This window comes from Neolamprologus multifasciatus, chromosome 1 (genome assembly GCF_963576455.1).
Source record: "Neolamprologus multifasciatus chromosome 1, fNeoMul1.2, whole genome shotgun sequence".
NCBI classification, from domain to species: Eukaryota; Metazoa; Chordata; class Actinopteri; order Cichliformes; family Cichlidae; genus Neolamprologus; species Neolamprologus multifasciatus.
Genome location: NC_140439.1, coordinates 15,707,168 through 15,729,547, shown reverse-complemented (window position 1 = coordinate 15,729,547; position 22,380 = coordinate 15,707,168). Strand labels below are relative to the sequence as shown.

The window sequence follows — 22,380 nt, the reverse complement described above, 5'->3', positions numbered from 1 at the left end:
CTGTATACCTGCATGACAAAATATGATTGTTCTTGCCCCACATTTACTGCCGGGTAGGATTTGACAGGATGTTAATAGACGCCTAATGAAAAAACTAGGGCGCAATAAAAATGACTTCTCACAGCACTGTCATACGCAGGGCTCATTAATTAAAATGCTACTGGCTGGAGAAATAAAATGCTGGGATATTTTGACTTCCAGGTTCTCCTTTTCTGTTCCCAGTCCATTAAAGAACATTTTAAACCACTTATGGAATTTTAGATTTTCGTTATACCATGTGTGCGAACTACAGCACAGTGAACTGTATATTTTTTTATATGAGGGTGTAGCACGTGAAAGGCGCCTCCACCTCTAGGCCGTGCACTCTGCTAAGTGCGTGTTGTGGGCAGTCAGCTGACACCTTCAATTCACGAGGGCATGCCAAACCCTAGAAGGAACTCAGAGGGCCCTGCTAAATTTTAGTGTACAGTTCAGCCATCCTTTTTAACAAGGGACCCACTTTTTTTTTTTTTTTTTTTGCCTTAAATGAGACTATAGTATTAGTCAGTCAGCCATTAACCCCTATATTTCTATGAAAAAAGCAATATCAAGGGAATGGTGAAAGGACAGCGTTATTAGTACAGCCTACAAATCCTGAACCAGAATGTATATTTGGCTCTCTTTAAAGCACTTTAGGTCAAATTCTGTTGTTTAAATGTGCTATATAAATTAAATAGACATTACTTTCCCCACAATATGTGCTACCTGTTTATTCTTTGCCTCTCTGAAAGAACTGTGACAGTGGGCTCTCTCTACTGAGGGTTTACGTCATCCTCTCAGTTTCATGTCTCTGTCACTCTCCACTGGCTTTTAGTTTGGTGTAGATATTGGTTTAAAATCTTCTTTAAAATCACTAATCTACTCCCTGTTCTCCAAACTGGATCCTTAGGTCCACAGACAGAGGTCTTCCGGTGATTCCACATACCCATCTGAAAACTAAGGAAGGCTGTGCATTCTAAACCTTAGTGCCAAAACTGTGGAACTGCTTACCTCTCTCTCTTTCCACCCATGACTCTACAGCATCCTTAAAAAAAGTTAAAAAAAAGAAAGAAAAAAAGCTGAAAACCCATCTATTCTGACAGGGATGTCAGTAATGGTTTTGTGTTGTTTCACTTGATTTAGCTGTGTTCACTTTGTCCTTGTTTTTAATGCCTCTCTAAAGCATTTTGTGGCTGTTTTTTTGCCTTAAAAAGCGCTGTGTAAATAATCTTTACTTACTAGGTCTCAAACGATGTGGAAATCTGAAGTGTACAGTAAAAGGAGTTTCCAGTTTTGCTGAAGTTAGGATGTAGAATTCCCACAGAAGTCTAAACCAAGCTTCAACAGGAGTATTGATCCTATCTTGCTAGTGTCAGTTCAATACCAACACCAGCGTTGGTATCTTTACTATCGATATTTGGATCCGCCCACCCCTACACATCGCCACGTGCACACATCACCAACTGAATCATTAAATACCCATTTATTCAGCTTCACTTTCCGCACTCCTACACAGAACACAATCTGGTCTACGAAAACATCAGCACATTACAGTGAACATTTGGACATTTTGGTCAAAACAAATAACAAAGATGCCAAACGTAATACTGTGCTCTTTACTCGTCCCATCCTCAACAGCTGTGTCAAGTAACCAGCCAGTCAGGCTTATACTCAGCAGTTTATGCAGCCGTTCATAAGGAAAACATCTAAAACAACAACCAAAAAAAAAAACAGAACTCTTAAAACTCAAGACAAACAACCTATAGTAGAAAATAAGTGATATTAGAATGACATGGAGAAAAATAATCCAATCTGAGGGGAAAACAAAACTAAACAAAAACAGAGGAAAGTGCTAGTTAGTTTCTGTTGTGTGTTGCATTAGCAGATTTGCAAGTCACATGAATCAACCATCAACAACAACCTGGGCCACTCCTCCAGCCCAATCTTAGAGTCCCCCTAAGGATATTGCAGAATGGGAGCAGCACAGCCAAGTGTCTCTCGTCTCTCTGGAGCTCTGTGTCATCTGGACCTTGTGTCCAGGAGAGTGGACGGAGGGAAAGATGGGCACCAGAGGAGAGTCGGGTGGCTGAGGGGCTGTAGTCCTGTGCTACGGGGCCAGCTGCACGCTTGCTGTGAAAAAAGCATGACGGTGACAGCGGTACCCCTTCAGGCAACATAGTGGTACTGGTTAGGAGTCTCCTTGTCACGTTCCATGTAGTCTCTATCTATGAGCGACTCGATCCGCTTCTTCAGATCACCCGGCTGTGGAGAGTAAGGAGAGTCAGATGAGCTTTAGGTGCATGGGAAAATAAAATTAATTAATGAATTTTAAAAAAGCCCCAAAACAGGCTTAATCTTGATCACCTTGACAGGGAACTTCAGCTGGTTGTAGAGCTCCGATACCAGCAAGTTGTGACTGAGGGTCTTCCTCATCTTCATGATGCGCACCACTGCTGCATCGATCTGATACTGTCTGTCCTGAAACACACGCTCTGTGGTGCTCACCTGCTCCTCTACCTGTAAGGAAAACAAATAAATAAGTGTGATGAGTAAAAAAAGACCCAAAAAAACCCATCTAGTGAACGAAAAAAACCAACCAAAGACCAAGACGTTATTTTTACCGTTTCCTTCATTTGGATCTGGTTGATCTTGATGCGGAACAGTTTATGTTTAAAATCATTGTTGAAGTTGAAACGGTCTCCGTCCTCCACGTCTTTCCCTCGAGGGTTCTTGTTGAGGACGCGTGCCTTTCCGCAGGCCAGAGACTGCAGCGTGCGCCTGAGCTCTCCCTCCTCTGTGAGGGATAAGAGAGCAGCCATGTGATACAGCAGGTACCCCTCCCCAAACAGAACGGTTAAACTGTATAAAGACACGCGTTACCTATGCCAGTGGCAGCCCGAATCTCCTCCATGCTGAACTCTTCTCCCTCATTAAACATGAGCAGTACCAGCGTCTGGAACAAGGAGACCTGCAGTTCCTTCTTACCCTGCAGTACAAAGTAGTCATTTTAAATCCAGGTGCAGTCCAGATGTTTTTTCAGCCCAGTGTATCCACCTTCTCCATGCTCCATTATCTCTTACAAGGCTCTTACCTCTTTAAACTCTGCCTTCAGTACAGCATGGCCCAGTGTGGGCTGCCACTGCAGCTTCCTCCCACTGTGCTTACCCAGATAGAACAGCTTGAACACCTCCTGGAGTTTTACCATCTACCAGAACATAAAAATATTATTTGTATCAACACTGTCTTGGATCGGATCAGCTGATTTGTTTTGTTTCATGCAGTGGTCAAGTGTATTAGTGTGCCAGACCTAAATGCAGAGCTGCTTACCTCTGTGGGCAGGTGCACCTCCATGGGTGTGTATGAAGGCCAGTAGCCCATAGTGAGGATGTTCACAGTAAGTTCTATGTTGCTTGGCTCACTCTGGTTCTGCATATACTGAGTTAAAAAAAGAACAATTATTTTACAATGATGCATTAAAAAACGCATTTAGAGACACAAATAAAGTGGAGTGTGTCTACAGAGCTCAACAATATCTATTTTTCAGGCGCTTGGGGGAAAACAAGTGACTGGACTTCTCATAGAGAAGCTTCTTCATTTATCTAGTTTTGTTTATGTGCATGAAGACTTCAGGTACCTGTTTGAACTGGATCATGATGTCTTTGGACAGCTCCATGTCTTTAAACATCCCCTCGAGTTTACTGGTAAACGCCGCCCCGCATTCTGCAGGAAGTCAAGACCATGAATATTACAGCTGGCTGCTTCTCACACTACCACATTACCACAGACCCCCATGAGAGTTTATATTAGGATTATTAACTTCATATTAGAACTTCATTTAGAGCTGCTGCTGCTATATTACTGCAACATAAAGATCCTCTCTGCGGTTAAAGCAGCACCAATCAAATTTCAGAATATACTGCATGCACAGGATAAGGTCAACCAAAAGGCCAGTTTCCTCATCTAACTGCTCTAAAACATCAAGCATATATCTATAAGTGAGGCATGCATGTTGATTAAAAGCAACGTGCTGACTGTGAGGTGTGAAACATTTCCCATCTGCCTTAAAAAACAGCTACTCTGCTGACTCAGCATATAAGAGCAACAGGCAATTGTTCAGGGTTTCCAGTATAAACAGGATATCTGGATGATGGATTACGGAAATCCAGTTCAAGATTTTTCTGTAGGACAGTCATTGTTTTTAAAATCTAATGAAAATTTAAACTGTCATCAGACAATTGCTGATGTTGTCACTTTTATTTTTTTAACTGCATTCTGCTGGAGTCTGACTGGTCAACAGAACTTGGACTACAAGTGGACTCTCATCTGTTTATAGACTATATAAGATATCGGACTAGAGACTTACCGTGTTTGAGCTTGGACAGCATGGACTTCTCAGCATCAACAGAGGCACTCTTGCCAACAAGCAGGCGTTTGGCCAAGTCCTTCTTATAAAAAGCTTCAAACACATCTTTTCCTGGATGTACAAAACAGATCAAGAGGCGTCAGACGGAAACAAACTTCCTATTCACTAGTAAGACTAACTGGGTGAAAAGCAAACAGTGACATATTAATTTAATATAACTAACCGTGTATGAAGCGGAAGATTATCATTATCTTATCCAGTATTCTCTCCAGTTCCTCCTCCGTAGCCTCCTTGTTCCCAGCTCTTAACTTAGAATCCACATATTTAGCTGCATGGAAAGCACAAAAGTGGTTATCACATGCTGGAACTAATGAAAACCGCATTAAAATGAGCTGTGTAAATTCATTTAAGCGCACAAAGGTAGTGTTTTATACTTCTAAAACTCTTAAAAATCTAAATTACTGAAACAAATTCATCATTACATGGCCTGGCCTACCGATAAGCTCTGCAGGCTTGTTGGGCCTCTTGTTGATGAAAGTTTCAAAAGCCTCCTTCATGGCATTGATGAAGCTCTCATTGCGTGCAAAGCAGCTCTGTGCCACGTTGTCCATCTTGTCTTTGAAGTCCAGCAGGTCTTGTACCATGTCTTTGTCTTTCTCTGGAGTGCATACAATCTCTCCTCCAAAGGACTGAAACCAAATGCAGTGTACATACACACGTCTTAGACACAAAAAGACCAGGACACATTTATTTTGACAGTAATGATTTGTGTTGATGTTTACAAATGTGTTGAGTCTTGTGTGTACCTTGATGTAATCCCTCCAGAACTGCAGCAGTGTGGGAAGTCCTCCCTTCACTTTGCTGAAGAGCTGGTAGAGGAGGGTGAGTTCAGTCACACGATTCTCATCCAGCAGAGTGCTCAGACCTGTCACAAACATGCTACACATGAGTGCATTTTACATACTGAAAATGTTTAATTACGTGCATAAAAACAGGATACAGCTCTACAGGCAGGGCAGCTCAACTAAAAAAGGAAAAAGCACTAAAAAAGTTGCTAAAGGAAAAAAAGAAAGAAGAAAAGAACACTCATGTGTACCAGTTTAACAGAAACCCAGCACTACGTCGGTTTGTTTGTGGTTGTTTGCAAAACCTTTCACACTGACATACCCTTTTGCAGTATTGCAGTCATATGTTCTCCTAACAGCTGTTTCTCAACACAGCTAATGAGAGGTTTCCTGTGAAACAAAGAAAACAATATAGGACAAACCAACTGTAAACAAAGTTCTCTGCTTGCAAAGCTGCTGTTCTTCAGAATATCTGTTACCACACCTATAAAAAGCAAAAACTATATAATAAATAAATATTTTGCCAATTATTCCCCCAAGATCGTCTCCTTGTGAATCCATTCACCACTTCCAGCATGACTGCTGTTTTTTTAAAAGGCTCTGTGGGAATCCAGTTCGATCCATATGCAGATGCACTTTTGTGATGCACACTGGATTCCCTCCCCCATAGCGTCAAAAGATCCTTCAGCTTAAATTGCAATTTGAAGAGGAGGATGAAGTCAAAAGGAAACAAATTTAGCTGGTGCTCAGTAGTGGTGTGTTTGTGGGGCTAAAAAAATTAAAGTTATGTTCACCAAATATAATCAGTAAGTCCTGCACAACCCTGTGGACAATGGAAAAATAAGGAGCAACCTCATACAGGCTTGCAGAATGTGGACTGTTTTACTGAAACATGCTGTTTGATGTCTGAGTTGTGGTCAGAGTTCTCATCCACAGTGATGATCCTTTACATAAACGCTTACATCAATTTGCATTTTGCGCAAGTTAGAGCTGCACAGTTAAACTGCAAATGCATAGCTGCACGTGGTCAGAAGGGAACTTCCAGGGTGCGATTGAGACGATCATAAATGAGTAAACCAACCAAAACATGGAGATTTTTTTTATTTAAATAGAATCAAAAGAACTTTCTGATTGCATGGGTAGTTGTGGAAGAAAAAATAGTGTAGTAGTGTCAAGGTTTGTGATGGCAATCTTCTATAACAGTGCTTGTTGACACTTTAAGGCACCACTGGCCTTCTGACTCAAAACTAAACCCCATTTAGCAGTTTCTATATCACTATATAATGTATTTTTAAATGTTCTTTCTGAATGTTGCATGAGAGCTGTTTTAAATGGTGAGTAGGCAATTTTACCTTCCTTAAGCTCCCGCAACCCTTGAAAAGGATAAGCTGGTATAGCTGATGGTTGGATGTCTCAGTGATATGCATTAATATAATAAAAATCCAAATAAATAAATAAGTAAATAAATAAACATTACTGAGTGCTCTGATCGAGGTAGCTCACGATTCGATCATTTTCCTCCTCCAACCGACGAGCCACGTGGTGCAGGTACTCGGGTACCTGAACACACACAAACACACACTCAGCACTGCTGATGACAATCACATGACACACACACACCCACTGGTGGTCTCACTCACGTCTCTCTCCTGCATCAGACGCTGTCCCTCTGCTGCATACAGACGATTGGTCTCAGTCAAAAATCTCTCCTCAAAGGAGTCTTTGTAAACCTAACAAGAGTTGAGAGTCATGATGGAGAAATACTGGCATGCACTCTAAGCGCCCACGTGACGAAGAGGCGATTGTGTACCTGCAGGTCTGACAGCATGCCAAGAAGACTCCTAAGCAGACTCCGGTCCACGGTCTCTCCATTCCGCTCCAGTTCAATCTGCTCCAAAATGCCTTCCACTGTTCGCTTTTGAACAGCACTGTCGCTCACGATGTGGGTGCGAAACAGCTCCAAACCGGTGTCCCTGCAGCGAATACATAACATCAGCTTTCTGGGAACATCTTTACAGACACAGTGACTTGAATTAACTATAATTTTACCAGATGGAAGGGAGTAGAGAGTTCTGCAGCACATAGGTACGATCCAGGAAGAGAAAGATGCTCCGGATCATTATCTACAGGAAATTATTAGATTAACATTCCTACAGTCCACTAAGGTTTGAGCAGTACAGATTTAAATGCATATCTATCAAACATCACACTCACAGTTTGCCTACAGTGGTCCTGCCAGCAGCGATTCATTCGCTTCAGGAAGGAAAGGTTGTCCAAAGACTCTGTGAGGTCCAAGTTAAAGAAAATCTTTTACTGAGGCATCAAACCCCAGCTCTGAATTATATTACAGTACCTCTAATGAGATATAATGACAAAGCATGTTTATCTAACTTCCTCTTAATACTTAAAAGAACAAACTTCAAAAAGCTGCCCAACCAGTGTTAATAAATGTGATTATTAAATCCAATCAAATCTGTAAATGCAAAGACCTACAGTGTAGGTGCCAAACTACACATTTACACATTTAGCATCGCTTGACGTCTGCCAGCAGACCCCAGATATCATTGAAAGAGTAAAGCTACCAATAAGCTCCAAGCAAAATCCACCTTGAGGTCCCAACTGCAGATTTATAAACAAGGTGGAGCACTGCATTATCTTATCTGTGTGCAGCACATCTCAAACAAATTGCTACTCACTATATAAGCAATACCCAACTCTTGTCTGCACACAGATGAACAACATCTGGAAACTAGTGTCCGGTTACAGATTTTCCCCTCATCAAACTTAACAAATTTAGATGTTTATCTTTTATAGTGAAAAACTTGTTATTATCAAGTCAGTGGATATAACATATACTGACAGGATTTCACTCCACAGTTAGCGGAGAATCATTTTGGTTTCTAGTAAAGAAGATATCAGACAGATCCTACCTGCTTCAACATTTCAGCACATAGCTTGCCTGACATGCCTGTGCACATAAAAAAGGATATTCTCTAAACTGGTGGATCTGGGCCTGCACGTGATCTTCACAGACTTGCCGAAGCTGCTTGTACAGAGTCGGTGAGACTTTATACGAGCACAGGTTCTCCACCGCCTTCAAGTGCAGCAGAAACAAAGAAAACACAGGAGACAATTGTTTTTATATGACAGGACAGACAGGTGATTTGGAGAATAATAACACTGACTTTAACACTATTAGTAAAACATCATGGATTTATGTGAAAATGTGGTGAAAGGCTTTGAGATGCATAACAGCTTAAAAGCAAACAAACACATCAGCAGACATCTTGTACGTGATGCAACATGCTCAAAACAAATGACAAGTCTTCACAAGTTTATTTTAATCCTCAGCTGTTCTTCAACTTCAGACTCATTTAATATTCCGTGGCTTTATGGTGTTAGAAATGTCGAGACTGCAAAGCATTTGAGCTTGACATGCCCAGTTGTTCCGTACCAACATCTTTTTAAGGTCCGGCAGTGCAACACATTACTCAGGGTGTGAAGAAAATAAGTCTAACTTTAGTTTGGTAATTAAAAAGACAAACAGCAAACCTGATAGAGCTCCTCCAGGTTATACTTGATGGAGGTGCTGTTCTGGATTGCACCCACCGCATCTCGCAGCTTCAGCCACGTGTCCTCGGTGTAGTTCTCTGCTAGTTTTGGCCTATCTGTTTACAAAAACACAACAAGACTCACTTATAGGACTAAAATATGACCATATTAGGATGTGGGCAGCACATCCTAGTATCATTTCCACTTGTAGAGCATTTGTTTATTACAAATGCTCTACAAGTGGAAATGATAAAACCTGAAGAATAAATGTTCAATGACATTTTCAAAGTTTTCTGTCATATGGTGAAGGTAAGGAAAGCAAGTTTTGATACAATAGCTTTACTGTGTTTATGAAGCCATCAACACTGGGATGACTGACAATAACCTACAGAGGGAGTACCTCCACACACTTTGGACTCTCAGCTATGTTGGCAAATAAACATTTATCCTGCTGGAAATTGAACAAAGCAAATTTACTGGTCTCTCTGACTCAATCGTTTATTGACATTTATTTATTTGCCGATCTTTTTCCACACACGAAATTTCTTTCATTTCTAAAATGTCCAAAGTAAATGCTTAATTGTAAAGTGAAGTGCTGTAACTTCTCAATATTAACATCAACCTTGATTTAAAACAAGTAAACCTCTTATTTAAGTTTTTTCCCCATTTGTGGTGTGAATTAATAGACTGACAGAACAGAACAGCGGTATCTTTCAGACGATCAATTCGTTCAATGATTAGTTATGTCAGATATAAAACCTCGTGCTTTTACTTTATACAACAGGTGCTTGGATTTAGGAGTGGCCCAAAACTCCATGGCTGGTGGATTTGGCACAAACAGATATGCAGCATAATGGAAAATGCATATCAGTCTATCAGGAGCAGGCCCTGGGTAAAGGTGACATGTGAGTGCTTGAGCACGGCAGTAAGGGAAGCAACTTTTTTTTGTTTTGTTTATCTTTTTACAGGCATTATCTGAAAGTAACATCCTCTTACGTGCTATGGTATCTCTGTGTAACTGCTGCTGTTAGGTAACGCATTAAAAGAGGCTCAGTGACAGTACCTTTGAAATTTTTGATCACTAGTTTCTTTGACGTGCCGGTTTTGCCTGAGGCCACAGCGGAGGTCCTGGCCATCCCGTTGGCACTGTGCTCCGTTATAGAGAAGCTGGCCCTCTTGTCCTGTCGGGTGTCCTCTGCCATTATCAGATTAGCGCTTTGGCTTATCGCTGTATGGTTCAAGTGTTTTGCTAACTTACTGACGGGCTGTTTACTCGCTGTCAGCGGGGCAGCCTCTATATTAAGCTACTTGTCTTTGGTTGACAGCACAGGCACTCGCAGCCTATTTAAAATACATTCACGGGGAAAAAATGACTTAACACGAGGTTAACTAATCCGAAAACATCACTACCTCCTGCTAAGTAAACACACTGCTAGCTAACAGTATGTTATCTGAACCTGCAGCACACTTTAGCAAACACTTCTCGTCTTCTCATCGGCGCTGTAGCTTCACAAGCTAGTCCATATCCCCATCGGCTACTTACAGGCCTCCACGAGTTTAACTGTTGTATTTTGCGACAGTACACTAACACATAAACGCGACATCGTTAGCGCTGACATAAAAATCCCAAATTACTGCTGGCTTTCTTTAACATGAAGCTAGCTAGCACAACAAAATGGCTTTTCTCAGACGGTTCAGTTGGACAGGTGCATCTTGGGTGAAAACCGGCCGGGTTGCGTTCAGGAACATATGGTGCATTTTAGTGTCAGAACAAATTGGTCAAATATTTTCGTCTGAGATACTGTGTAGTTAACTTAAATATCAGTAACAATAAATCAGTTTGCCATCAAAAGGACAACAACTTTTTTTTTTTGCATTAGTCATTAAATTAAGAAGCTTTAGTCATAATAAGAGCTCTATGTGAATCTGGATGAGTTTAAATGCAACAGCAGCCCTTACTAATGCTACTGAGTACACGTTTACTGTTATGGCATGCATTTTCTTGCACACATGCTGCTAGGACCACTTTAGAGACACTTAATTACCTCTGATATTTGTTTGGCTCTTGTCATTGTAACGCACTTGTCAGTTATGAGCATCACCAGAGATAAAGATCAATATTACTTGTTAATGAATGAAATATACTGAAATATTTGTGTTTAGTCTTAATGTCTGTGAAGGTTCTCAGTCACCCAGACAATTAAAGGATTATTCTATTCTATTCTATTCTTCTTCTACCCAGGTCATCGTAGTCTGAGGAGCTTGGAAGTCCAGACGCTTCCAAGCTCCTTAGACTGTTTAGTTTAAATATTTTATATGTGAAGAGGTAAACAATGAATAGTGCTGATGCACCTGCCTCACAATAACACTGCTCCGGGTGGTTTCTTAGCAGTGGCTACTGTTGAAAAACTCGTAACAACGGTGAACGCACCACTATATCACCTGCAGCCAGCAGGGGTTCAATGCAAATGGGCGGTGTTTCATATTGGATAACCAGGAACTCTCTGGCTGCCATTCATCTTGTATTATCCGGCTGTCGGTGCGGCAACGACCCCCAGCAGCATGGCAGTGTTGACGTTTAGGTGTGAGTTCATGTCCTGGTTTTCGGAGTACTGAGGCTTTTCTGCGTGTAGTGACTCCGGCCTGCCGTCCCGAGCGCCGCCTGCATTGATAGGTAGGTCTGCTGTCTACGCCAACTGCTCCGGGAGGAACTGGGCAGGGTGTGGACGCGCAGAGCATCATGTCAGTGAAGGGGAGATTGACTGGAAAATAAGTTGATTTTCCTTGTGCGGACACTCCGTGAGGGTTGTAGCTTTGCAGCTTTAACCACACTGGAAATGTAGCCTAGCTTTAAATTAGCTTGCTAGCGTTAGCATAGCAAGAGAACAGTGTGTAGAAGCTAACTTTAGCCGAAAGAGCTCAGCTACGTGGTACTGAAACAACCTATCCGATTTAAAACTGGCCACGGCTTCCTGACATGACTCATATCCTAATGATGACTCTCTCACCTTCACACAGTCACTGTCAACAGTGTTTGTTTTTTTTTGGCTGTTGCCTCTGGGTTTGGGAAGCTAGCTAGTGCTAACACCATTAGCTCGTACTGTTTGAGCATGAGGGTGTGAGGAAAGCAATCTCTAATGGGTCAAATATAAATGGGTAAAGTGTTACTACAGTAGTGTAACCGGACACTCAATACAATTGAGTTGATATAAAGATGCATATCTGCTTTGTTAATCTTTTTGTGTCAGAACACATAACCTTTCACGCAACCCAAGTCCTAAATCTCATGCCTTTAAATGTAAACACCAGCAATCCTCAGCTGTACTGTCAAGGAGAGATTTTAAAGAAATGTCAATCTCCTCATCTTAAAGAGAAAACGTCTTAAACAGTATCTTACTTCTGCTCTTTATCAAGCTCTCGGTTGTAGGAACAACAGGTAGGCATAGAAGCCCAAACTTTCCTTTTCTTTACCTCCTTCAGCTCACCTGGCAGGGAGGCATTAAAGTGTTGAGATGTAAACCCTCCAGTGAATCCTGGTTCTGCCCTGGGGTCTCCTCCTTGTAGGACATGCCTACAAAACCTCATCTAGAAGAATTTTAGGGGGCATCCTAATTAGATGTCCAGCACCTTAACTGGCTTCTTTCTATAAGGAGGAGTGGCTCTACTTCCAGCATTCCTCCTAAACGACCAAGCTCCTCACCCTCTAAGGGAAAGTGCAACCACCCATCAAAGGAAGCTTGTTTCTACCACTTGTATCCGATATCGTACTTTTAATCACTACCCAGGGCTTATGGATGTGGGAGGGCGTGGGAATCGACCTTTCAAAGCAACAGCTTTAAAGCGCCTTACATTCACAGACTCACACATCACACATGTAAAAATTCACATACATGTATAGTTTTATGAATAAATTATATGCTGAGTATATCCAGAGACTTAATGATTCCTCACAGGGAAATGTTGTACAGTCCGCTTTCCACATTGATTATTTGAATTTGTCTGCAGCTTTGCTGACGCAAACTTATTTTGTACCTCCTGTAGATGCCTTGGCCAAGATGAGCGTGAAGGCTTTTGAGCTAGTCCCCGCTGTGGAGCGAGATCTCCTCATGGGCGACAAAGCTCGCATCAACATTGAGTGCATTGAATGCTGTGGAAAGCACTTGTACGTGGGCACCAATGACTGCTTCATCCATCACTTTCTGCTGGCTGAGGTCGCCTCCTCTAAAGGGAAGCCGGGTTACTTGGCACAGAAGTTGCTGCACAAATACCTTGGCCTCAAGAAACCTGTTGCTGAGCTGCGGGCTGCTTCTGCTCTGGAGCGTCTCATAGTGCTCTGTGAAGGGATGGTGTTCCTCGTTGATATGGTGACGCTGGAAACGGTGCCCTCAGCAGGTGGAGGTGGAGCCAAGATCAGGGGCGTGGCATCGTTTTGTGTTAACGAGAACCCGGTGAACGCCGATCCATTCTGTGTCGAAATGGGCGTGCTATCCTCCAAGCGGCGGACGGTCCAGATTTACATGGTGTACGAGGACAGAGTGCAGCTGGTGAAAGAGTTGACAACGCCCGAGCAGCCCTGTGCTGTCAGTCTCGACGGTTACTTCTTGTGCCTGGCTCTTACCACACAGTATATGATCCTGAACTACAACACGGGAGCCTCCCAAGACCTCTTCCCTTACAACAGCGAGGAGAGGACACCCATTGTAAAGAGAATTGGCAGGGAGGAATTTCTCTTAGCAGCACCTGGTGGTCTGGGTAAGTCAGAACAAAAACAGAGTCCCTGCAGTGAATACTTGGAATTTTAAGATGATATCTGAATGGGTGACAAATTAAAAGAAATTCCAACACAAGGGGCCTTAGTAAGAACAGATCAGCTGTGCGAGTGTGTTTTTCTGAGAAGAAATACATTGTGCAGGATGTATTGTATTAAATGTTTAGTCTGTTTGAAGCTGCAAAAGTTGTGACTCTGTAGTTTAACAGACTTATTATTTCAAATCCAGATACAAACTTAGTCTTCATGCAAATTTGATATGAGGTCAAAAAGCACAAATAGTTGCTGTGTTTTGGGTTAATGATTGTAAAACAGAATTTTTCTGAATCAAGATTACGGATCCTTTTTTGGATGAAAGAAAGACTAAAGCTTAAAAAAAACCCACTAATAATATTTTTTATCCTCCTATTACCCACACACCAAGGCCTGAGGGATCTCCCAGAATGATTGAAGTGATTTCTCTGGAGAAGTGATTGTTCAGTACACAGTGATTTCACACCTACTGATGTCTTATCTTGAACATAATCTACTCTAGAGCAGGTTTGTGCTGCAGCACAAGTTTCCATAGTAATCTGTTTCTTTTAATTGAACCTTCTTGAATTAAAGGTGAATTTACCAGGATAAATCCAAATCCTGCTTTGTAGTACAGAGGATTTTACATTAAACATTCTCATCTTCATGAAATAGTTTGATAAGGACAGCGAGAGGCATTGTCAAGTTTGAAGGGTCCACTCCCATTGGCATAGAAATGTTTCATCACAGGATGAAGTTCAACAGCTTTGTGTTGCTTTTAATTTCTCTCTCTAAACCATGTAAAGCACTTTGCTCCCCACAGCATAACACAGCCACCAGCTCCCTTCACTGCAGAGCTCCGGGTTCAGCCTTTCTTTTATGTGTCACACATCTGTGTAAAAATACATTTCAGGCATTTGTTTTGTAGGCTAACATCTCAAAATAAAGAGCTTATTGTTTTGCTCACTATCTCTTAAATGTTGTGATTCTCCAAACTTACTTTTGGGGCTGTTTAAGGGAACATGTGCAATTCCTTTTTAAAATTAAAGTACTGTGTGTAATTGGTGGTGTCTGAAGGATCAAATTGTGTTCTGTAACTTTGACAGCATGTGTGCATCTGCTCGTTTGTTAATAAGAATCACCTTGAGTTTTTTATTATTGGTCAGCTGTAAAAAGCTGAGGGGGAAAGGTTGTCACCCTGCTGGGAAGGCAGGCAGGCAGCTTGGACACTTAAGTTTGCGAATGTGATAACTCGAGAATGAAGCGATGTAGGAGTTTAAAAGTGGTGTCTACTAGGAGGCTTAAAAGGGTATACTGTAAAGATTGGTATCGATCTAACACAAAGTAAACGCAGCACCATTGTTGCCCATACCAATATGTTTAATCAATACAGGGGAGAGAAATATGTTATGATTTATGAGATAAATCACTGTTCATTTCAAATTCTAAAAAGATTTTCATGACTACTAAATCACTGCGAGTTACTTTACATAATTAGTTAATAGAACAAATGCACACACTTCAGCTTTTCGTGTATTTTAAAAACTTTAGATTAGATTAGATTAGATAAAACTTTATTAATCCCTCGGGTAGGTTCCTCTGGGAAATTTGTTAAACTGGGTTTTTCGGAGACCTGGAATGTAAACGTGCCACTCTAAAAGCACTTTGGGTCACTTTCTGTTGTTTAAATGTGCTACAGACAAAATTAAATTCTATTGCGTTAGTATTGATCCAACACCGATACCAATGCTCGTATCGATACCTGGATCGGTCCGCCCACCTATACTTCACATGTCCATGTTGATCATTAAAACTGCTTTTGCACATCCCATCTCCAGGAATGTTTGCCAATGCAGAGGGGGTATCTCAGCGAGCTCCGGTCAGGTGGTCAGAGAGCGTGATTGGTGCCGCTGTGTGTTTTCCATATGTGGTGGCGTTGGACGAGAGCTTCATCACCATCCACAGCATGTTGGACCAACAGCTTAAACAGACCCTTTCATTCAGGGATGGCCATATTTTGCAAAACTTTGAAGGTATGTTTGCATATTGCTTGTTTCTAATGTGTACCAAAAGGTATCACAAATGGGAATTTATTTAAATACTTAAATTAATTTAAGTAAATAGCATTTCCTCAAGGATTAGGTTTAACTAACAGGTACTTTTTTGATGCAAAGAGCTCCTGAAAAGTGCGTTTGAAAAACAGGAAAGGATTAATAAATGATATGGGGATGGAAATAGTTATTGCTTTGGCTGACTGGACTGTGTAACCAAAACTGTTCATCAGAAAGCGTCTGGATGGCGCTGTGCACTCAGGTCTCAACTCTTAATGGGATCTGAAGCACTATCGACCATTTCTTGCTAGAGGATTTTTCAGTTCTGTGTTAAAATGAAACTTTTATTCTGCTTGGCTTTAGAATAAAAGCATTGAAGTAATATGAAGTCATCTTTGAGCTTCAAGTGCAAAACGACACTCATATGTGCTTGAAAGTGAACTTGAAGCTCTGAGCTAAAGCTCTCTGAAGCTTTCAGTGTGCTATATATTATCCCTGGTTTGGCTGCAATCATCAGGTGCATGCAAAGCTTTCGATTTATGGAGCTGTTGTGAGGAAAAAACAGTCTGACCACTCAGTGCTCTGTGTTTGGGTTTTTTTTTGTAGGGAAGGTCATTCTGGCTTCTACTAAGGCCGTGTACGTCTTAGTACCTCTGCCGCTAGAAAGACAGATTCAAGACTTGCTGGCCAATCACAGAGTGGAGGAGGCGCTCATTCTCACAGAGGGAGCGCAGAGAAATATTCCCAAAGACAAGTTCCAGGTAACAACATGGTTAAGAAGATGATATGTTGATGTTCTGCTTCCTAAACTAATCTTGCTGAGTTTCATTAAAGAGAATATTTTTCACAACTACAAACTCGATTCACTTCTAAATTGTCACTTCCTACTTCTGCAGAATTTGCACAAACGAATCCTCCAGCAGGCCGGATTCATACAGTTTGGCCAGCTTCAGTTTCTGGAAGCGAAAGAACACTTCCGGTAAGAGTCTGGGTCAGTGCTGGTTAACCCTCAAGTCATCAGACAGTTTTATTGACATTTATGAGGATGTCTGGAATATATTTTATAAAAGAATCATTCTTAATGGCTCCAGTTTTTCTTTTTTAAATGCAATCGGCTCCGTAAGATGGATATATTCTTTTGGAGGGGACACGTACTTTCCACTTTTGTCTCTGAATACATCTGCAGTGGATTTTAGATCATGGAATGGAGATGTGATTTTAAGTGTAGAATTTCAGCTTTAATTGAAAGACTTTAATATTGTAATATTACTTATGAACATACAGCCGGGTTACTCAGTTCCTTGAATGTTAAAGTACTGTGATTAGTCTAGCAAGAAGTACATGACTCACCATAACTTAGTTTATCTAATCCTTAAAATCTTCTACAGCACAGACACATTTTGTACATTTTTGTGTTGTCTGTGTCTGCAGTGAGCTCATCTTTTCAGTCCACTTTGAAAGTTCTGACAAATGCCAGTTAGAGATGTTGATTTTTTTATGACCTCACTCTTAATTATTTGATCTTTCAGGAAGGGTCAGCTGGATGTGCGGGAGCTGATATCTCTCTGCCCGCTACTGCTACCAGCTTCCTCTTCATTCACGCGGTGCCACCCTCCTCTCCACGAGTTTGCAGATCTCAATCATCTGGCACAGGGTGACCAGGAGAAAGTGTTGCGATGCAAGAAGTTCCTCATAAGTTATTTAGGAGAGGTAACTGGATTCAGACCTTTAAAAAAAATTGTGCACAGTTTTGTCACTTGTCTTCTGTTAATGGTTTTCATTATCTGTACGCGCAGGTACGAAGCACAGAGGTGGTGAACGGCTGTAGAGAGGATGTGGACACTGCACTGTTAAAGCTGTATGCCGAACAGGACCACGACAGCCTTTTAGACCTCCTGGCTTCAGACAATGCCTGCGTGCTAGCAGACAGTGTCCCATGGCTGGAGAAATATCACAAGTTTGTATACTCTTACGATCTAATCTTTTATGTTAACATGATTTAAAAACTCAGAAACTGGTCCAACACAGAGAGACTTTATGATCTCCAAAATGTTAATTATAGCTTCATTGATAAACATGCACAATGACCTAAAAGCTTTGGTTTCTAGTGTGTGTGCGTGCGTGCTCGTGTGAGCGCATGGTTTGACTGTTGTATAAATGGTGATTAAAGTAAATTAGTCCGACTTCTTTCATATGAAATCAGGCTTAAAATTCAGTAATTGGCAGCAACAATAACACTTGGGAATGACTGGGAAACATTAGAACTTTAATTATTACAGCTACAAAATTCACTAGAGGGACGGACTGAGATGGATTTTCATTGAGTAAATGCTCTTCCTTCCTCCCACACTGTTAATTAACACCCTGGTAAAGCTTTAATACTATGTCCAGTTTAGGAAGGCAATTTAATTGCTTTATACAGAAAATGTAATCCTCCAGGGCGGCTTTGGCTTCATTCAGCTCTTTTCTGTCTTTAAGATATTTTGCGCTGGGACTGCTCTATCATTATAATGGTCAGGATTCAGCAGCACTTCAGGTATGTTTGCAAATTTTTATTATTATTATTATTTCTTTTCTCTTAGTGATTTATGACTGAAGAATCTGCACTAATACGATGTTTATGAATTGAACCCTTTATGTTTCTGATAGTTGTGGATTCGTGTGGCAGATGGGGAGCTGCAAGACCCTACTAGATCTGATCTTTTTGAGTACATTGTGGACTTTCTCTGCACCTCCTCTAATGTGGACCTTGTATGGAAGTATGCAGACTGGGCCCTACGGAAGGATCCCATCGTAGGTTACCAAAAATGTAACGCTGCTGCAGAATTATTAATACCGGTCTCACTTGGAATTTTTTGAGTCTTGCTGTCTGTCACTAGCCAATGCTTGCACAATATTTCCTAGTGTTTGAGTGTACTTATTCTGTTGCAGTACATTGTCTTAAAGAGCTTAGAGCTTTGCTCTGCAGACAGTTTTCATCACTTCCAGTCATTTTGCAAAAGCTAAAGTAGTAACCTAATCTCTTTTCTTGCCCATAGATAGGTGTCCACATCTTCACTAAGAGGCATACCAGTAAAGACCAGCCAGAATTGAACCCTGATGATGTCATCACTTACCTGGGAAAGCACAACCAGGCGCTTCTGCTCTACTTGGAGAACCTGGTGCTGGAGAAAAGGGTGCAGGTACAAAAACACAAGCTGTGATGGCTGATAAACAGTGTTCAGGTCTCAGGCTGCACTCCCACAGAATGTTTAAGTATGAGGAGACGTGAAGGCGTGATATTCAGCTGTAGGTTGTTCATATTTTGGCAGCACAAATGCACAGCCTCTGCAGTTACGTGAGCAGGGGATTCAGAAAAATTGGAAGTGTAAACATTGCTTTCTGTCACATTTAAGGTTAAATAAAACCCAACCTTTCCTGCAAGGTGGCAAAGGCATCACCAGAAATTGTGCCTCCAGTATAAATGTTCCCTGAATCTGACATGAAAATGCATTTGAACACTTGACTAAATGTGACAGCATTTTAGTGAAGCAGCTCACGTGAGACATGGTAGCTTCGGTGGTTAGCTCTGTCTCTCAGACTTCCCCTTCTAGTCGTGAGCTGTCAGAATTAAGTTGTTTCTAAAGGGTGTGCACATCCTTAATTTGGAGCTTAAGTACAAGTACTTTTATAAATGGTTGGATGAATATTTTCATGAGTTCTTGAAGCCTGAAGTCTATAAATGTTTTCACATCAGCGAACTGCTGCACATGCACACAACTGAACACTTGCTGCTGCTCAGTGAAACCACAGTCTGACCTGTGGGCTGCAGCCATGCTTCACTCTTGTAGTTTGGGAATAAGATCCTTCAAGTGATCCTGAAAGTAGGCCCCACGATGCCCCTTTTTCATTTTTCTAGCTAACATTAGATTCTAGAAACTTGCTTACCTATAGTATTGAATCATTGTAAATGGTTATTTTGGACAACTCTCATCGTGGATTTATTTTTAGGTTTCCATCTACAGATGTGCATCTTTAAAAGCTTATTTAATTTGAACTGTTTTCATGTTTGTGGATGCAGAAGGAGAAGTTCCACACACATCTAACTGTGTTGTACTTGGAGAGGGTGTTATCTTTGATGTCACAGTCTCCAAAAGATGAGGAACAGCTGACCAAAGCTAGGGAAAGGCTTCAAGCCCTGCTCAGGGAGTCCAACCTATACCGTGTACAGTTTCTTTTAGGTGAGAAAAATATCTGTTTGTTTGTCCCTAACAGGCGTTTTTGTCTTCTTGTGGAATTACTTTGTAACATCTCTTTAAAGATTTTGAACAAGATTTAATTGATGCGCTCTAACGAGGTCTTTTTTTTTTTTATTTAATTGTGCATCTGGAGATCATTTTGGAGATTTTCATGATGTTTGGTGTTCTTGTGCTCTGTTCAGCTAAAATGGAGAACTGTGAAGAACTGCTGCTAGAGCGTGCAACACTACATGGAAAACTAGAGGAGCATGACAAAGCGCTGCACATTCTGGTGCACCAGCTCAGAGACTTCCCATCCGCCGAGGCCTTCTGCTTATGGGCCTCTTCTAGTAGAGATTCGGTGTACCGACAGCAGCTCTTTCACCTGCTGCTGGGGGTGTATTTGGATGGGAGCCCTCCTGGGCAATCGGGAGACAGCGGAGAGTTAGAGATGGCGGCAGTAGACCTCCTAAATCGGCACGGGGAGGTATTTGACGCGGTCCGTGTCCTGCGAATGCTGCCAGAAGGCTGGTCACTTCAGCTGCTGCGTCCCTTTCTGGGTCGAGCCATCAGGGCCAGCATGCATGCCTGCCGCACGTCCAGGATCGCTTTAGGGCTCGCACACTCTGAAAACCTTCAACTACTGCATGATAGGGTAAGAAACACATTATAGTATTAAGCTAGATAAGTATATGAATAACTGCTCTACTCTTATGCTTAACAAAATGCTTTCATTTTTAATTTTCTGGTTTCACGATCAAATAAACGAGTAAACAACCATGAAAACAGTTTTTAACAAACACCTTAAAACTTCTTTCCCTGTGTTTTTTTTTTTTTTTTTTTTTTTTTTTTTTTGTCCAGTTGAAAGAGTGTAAGAGACCCGTCTTTGTGTCTGAAAAGAAGGGATGCCACCTGTGCCACAACACCTTCAGCGAGCCCAGCGTGGTGTGTCTGCCCGGTGGAGTGCCTGTCCACACCCACTGTGTTGCCCAGAGAGTAAGAGACTCTCCCACAAAGAGACAGTTGACTAATAGCAGTAAACACACGTGAGACTTAACCCTTTTTAAGAAACCTCAAGCTTGTAATGAGAGGCACCAAACTACAGCAGGATGCGCTGAGATTTTCAATGGCTGAGGACTGTGGGGATGACAAAAGCACAGACCCCCAGTTCCCCTAGTGGGCTCTGCAGCTGTGGAGTTAACAAGACACACAAAGAAGGCTGGGTGACTGTGTGGGGGACTCGAGCGCCGCAGTTGTACTGCACTTTCAGACTTACAGTTTGATTTCTGTTCCATTCTGTGGCCGTCCTGTCTTTGTTTCTTTTTTTTCTTTTTTAAATCCTAAATTCAAGAAACTGCTTGAACTACAGAACATAATATTTGAATCTCATTGCATATATTTCTGAAGCATGAACAGTCTTACACTTTTTGGTCTAATCGGCTCCATATGGTTATTGTATTAATACTGTTCTAACCTGTCTTAACTCGCACATTACAGAGTTGGGTTGTAATGTGAATACTACAAAGGCTCATCAGTACTGATGGAAAACGTCTGGTTTTGGTTTTTTTGTATGTCTTTGACTCTTTGTTCTGGTCTCAAAGCTGCTTTCCCTCCACCCACAATGATGTTGTATTAGTTGGTAACTGACAAGCAGCAATTTGATCCAAACCCACTAAATGATTGTCATAGCAAGGTTTAAACAAATAAACACCAACCTTTTGTGGAGCAGCAACAACATAAAATGTCAAAATAACAATGCTTCGCTTATGAATAAGTGTAATTGGACATTTATTAGACTATACACATCACATTGACCTTCTACAAGTTGCACAAGTGAGATGAATCCTTAATGATGTGACAGTTAATCTTACAGCGTAACTGAAATGAACCTGCATATATTTTGTCTGATTTCAAGCAACAAATAAATAAAATTTCCATTGCCCCAAGCATGCATGCATACATTTTTGTTTGAACGGGCCACTCATACTGTTAGATATCCTAATGTATGCATGTATGCAATACTGAGCAAAACATTTAAGTTGAAGTATAGGCTATTTGTTTAAAATATGTGTACAAGATCAATCATGTAGAACAACAGGCCACAAACAACAACTCTCTCCACTGAAAGTGCAAAGTGCACCCGTCTCATTTCTGTGATTCAAAGAGCCTGTAAAATTCTCAGTTTTGTATTTGTATTTAATGCAACAAGTGTTAAAGAAAACTGCCCGCAGTGAACGTGATAACAAAGATTGTGAGACTTCATAAAAGTGGCAGTGTGTCCAAGAGCATCAGCAGTATGCAATGACATTTAAGGTGAAACACTTAAAAAGCATTAGACTGAGGAAAAAATGAACTGTGCACAAAATAAACTGATGGGTAAGTGGGTGAAAGATCCTGCATGAAGTCAATTAACAGTGTCTGTTCTTTACACACCTGTGACATCGTAACAGGAAAAGTAGTCAAGTTAGTTATGGCATCATAGTCTTTGGTCTATGAGAATGAGGTGGACATGCAAAGTATTTGAAAATATAACAAAAGAACATTACACTTATGT

At 41.3% G+C, this 22,380-nt stretch overlaps 2 protein-coding genes across 3 annotated transcripts; one reads left to right on the top strand and one right to left on the bottom strand.

Annotated features, from left to right (window-relative positions):
• Positions 1 to 1,486: 1,486 nt before the first annotated feature.
• Positions 1,487 to 10,492, bottom strand: cul4a (cullin 4A). Its single transcript, XM_085170301.1, has 20 exons — positions 9,842 to 10,492; positions 8,779 to 8,894; positions 8,217 to 8,320; positions 7,441 to 7,510; positions 7,276 to 7,349; positions 7,037 to 7,199; positions 6,867 to 6,956; positions 6,704 to 6,786; positions 5,549 to 5,616; positions 5,188 to 5,306; positions 4,878 to 5,070; positions 4,605 to 4,709; positions 4,382 to 4,492; positions 3,653 to 3,738; positions 3,346 to 3,453; positions 3,110 to 3,223; positions 2,899 to 3,004; positions 2,640 to 2,812; positions 2,383 to 2,535; positions 1,487 to 2,280 (listed from the first exon to the last, which is right to left on the bottom strand). Exons 1-20 carry the CDS (start codon positions 9,978 to 9,980, stop codon positions 2,185 to 2,187), a joined length of 2,271 nt encoding a protein of 756 aa, XP_085026427.1. The 5' UTR covers positions 9,981 to 10,492; the 3' UTR covers positions 1,487 to 2,184.
• Positions 9,580 to 21,772, top strand: tgfbrap1 (transforming growth factor, beta receptor associated protein 1). 2 transcript variants are annotated; one of them, XM_085170089.1, is made up of 13 exons: positions 9,580 to 9,683; positions 12,820 to 13,530; positions 15,397 to 15,591; positions 16,216 to 16,370; positions 16,506 to 16,588; positions 17,139 to 17,319; positions 17,406 to 17,566; positions 18,088 to 18,145; positions 18,259 to 18,402; positions 18,648 to 18,791; positions 19,670 to 19,829; positions 20,030 to 20,481; positions 20,688 to 21,772. In XM_085170089.1, the coding sequence occupies exons 1-13, from the start codon at positions 9,632 to 9,634 to the stop codon at positions 20,874 to 20,876; spliced, it is 2,685 nt and encodes an 894-aa protein (XP_085026215.1). In that variant the 5' UTR covers positions 9,580 to 9,631; the 3' UTR covers positions 20,877 to 21,772. The 2 variants fall into 2 exon arrangements, with proteins under 2 accessions (XP_085026215.1, XP_085026297.1); XM_085170171.1 differs by lacking the exon at positions 9,580 to 9,683 and adding an exon at positions 11,200 to 11,452.
• The last annotated feature ends 608 nt before the right edge of the window (positions 21,773 to 22,380 follow it).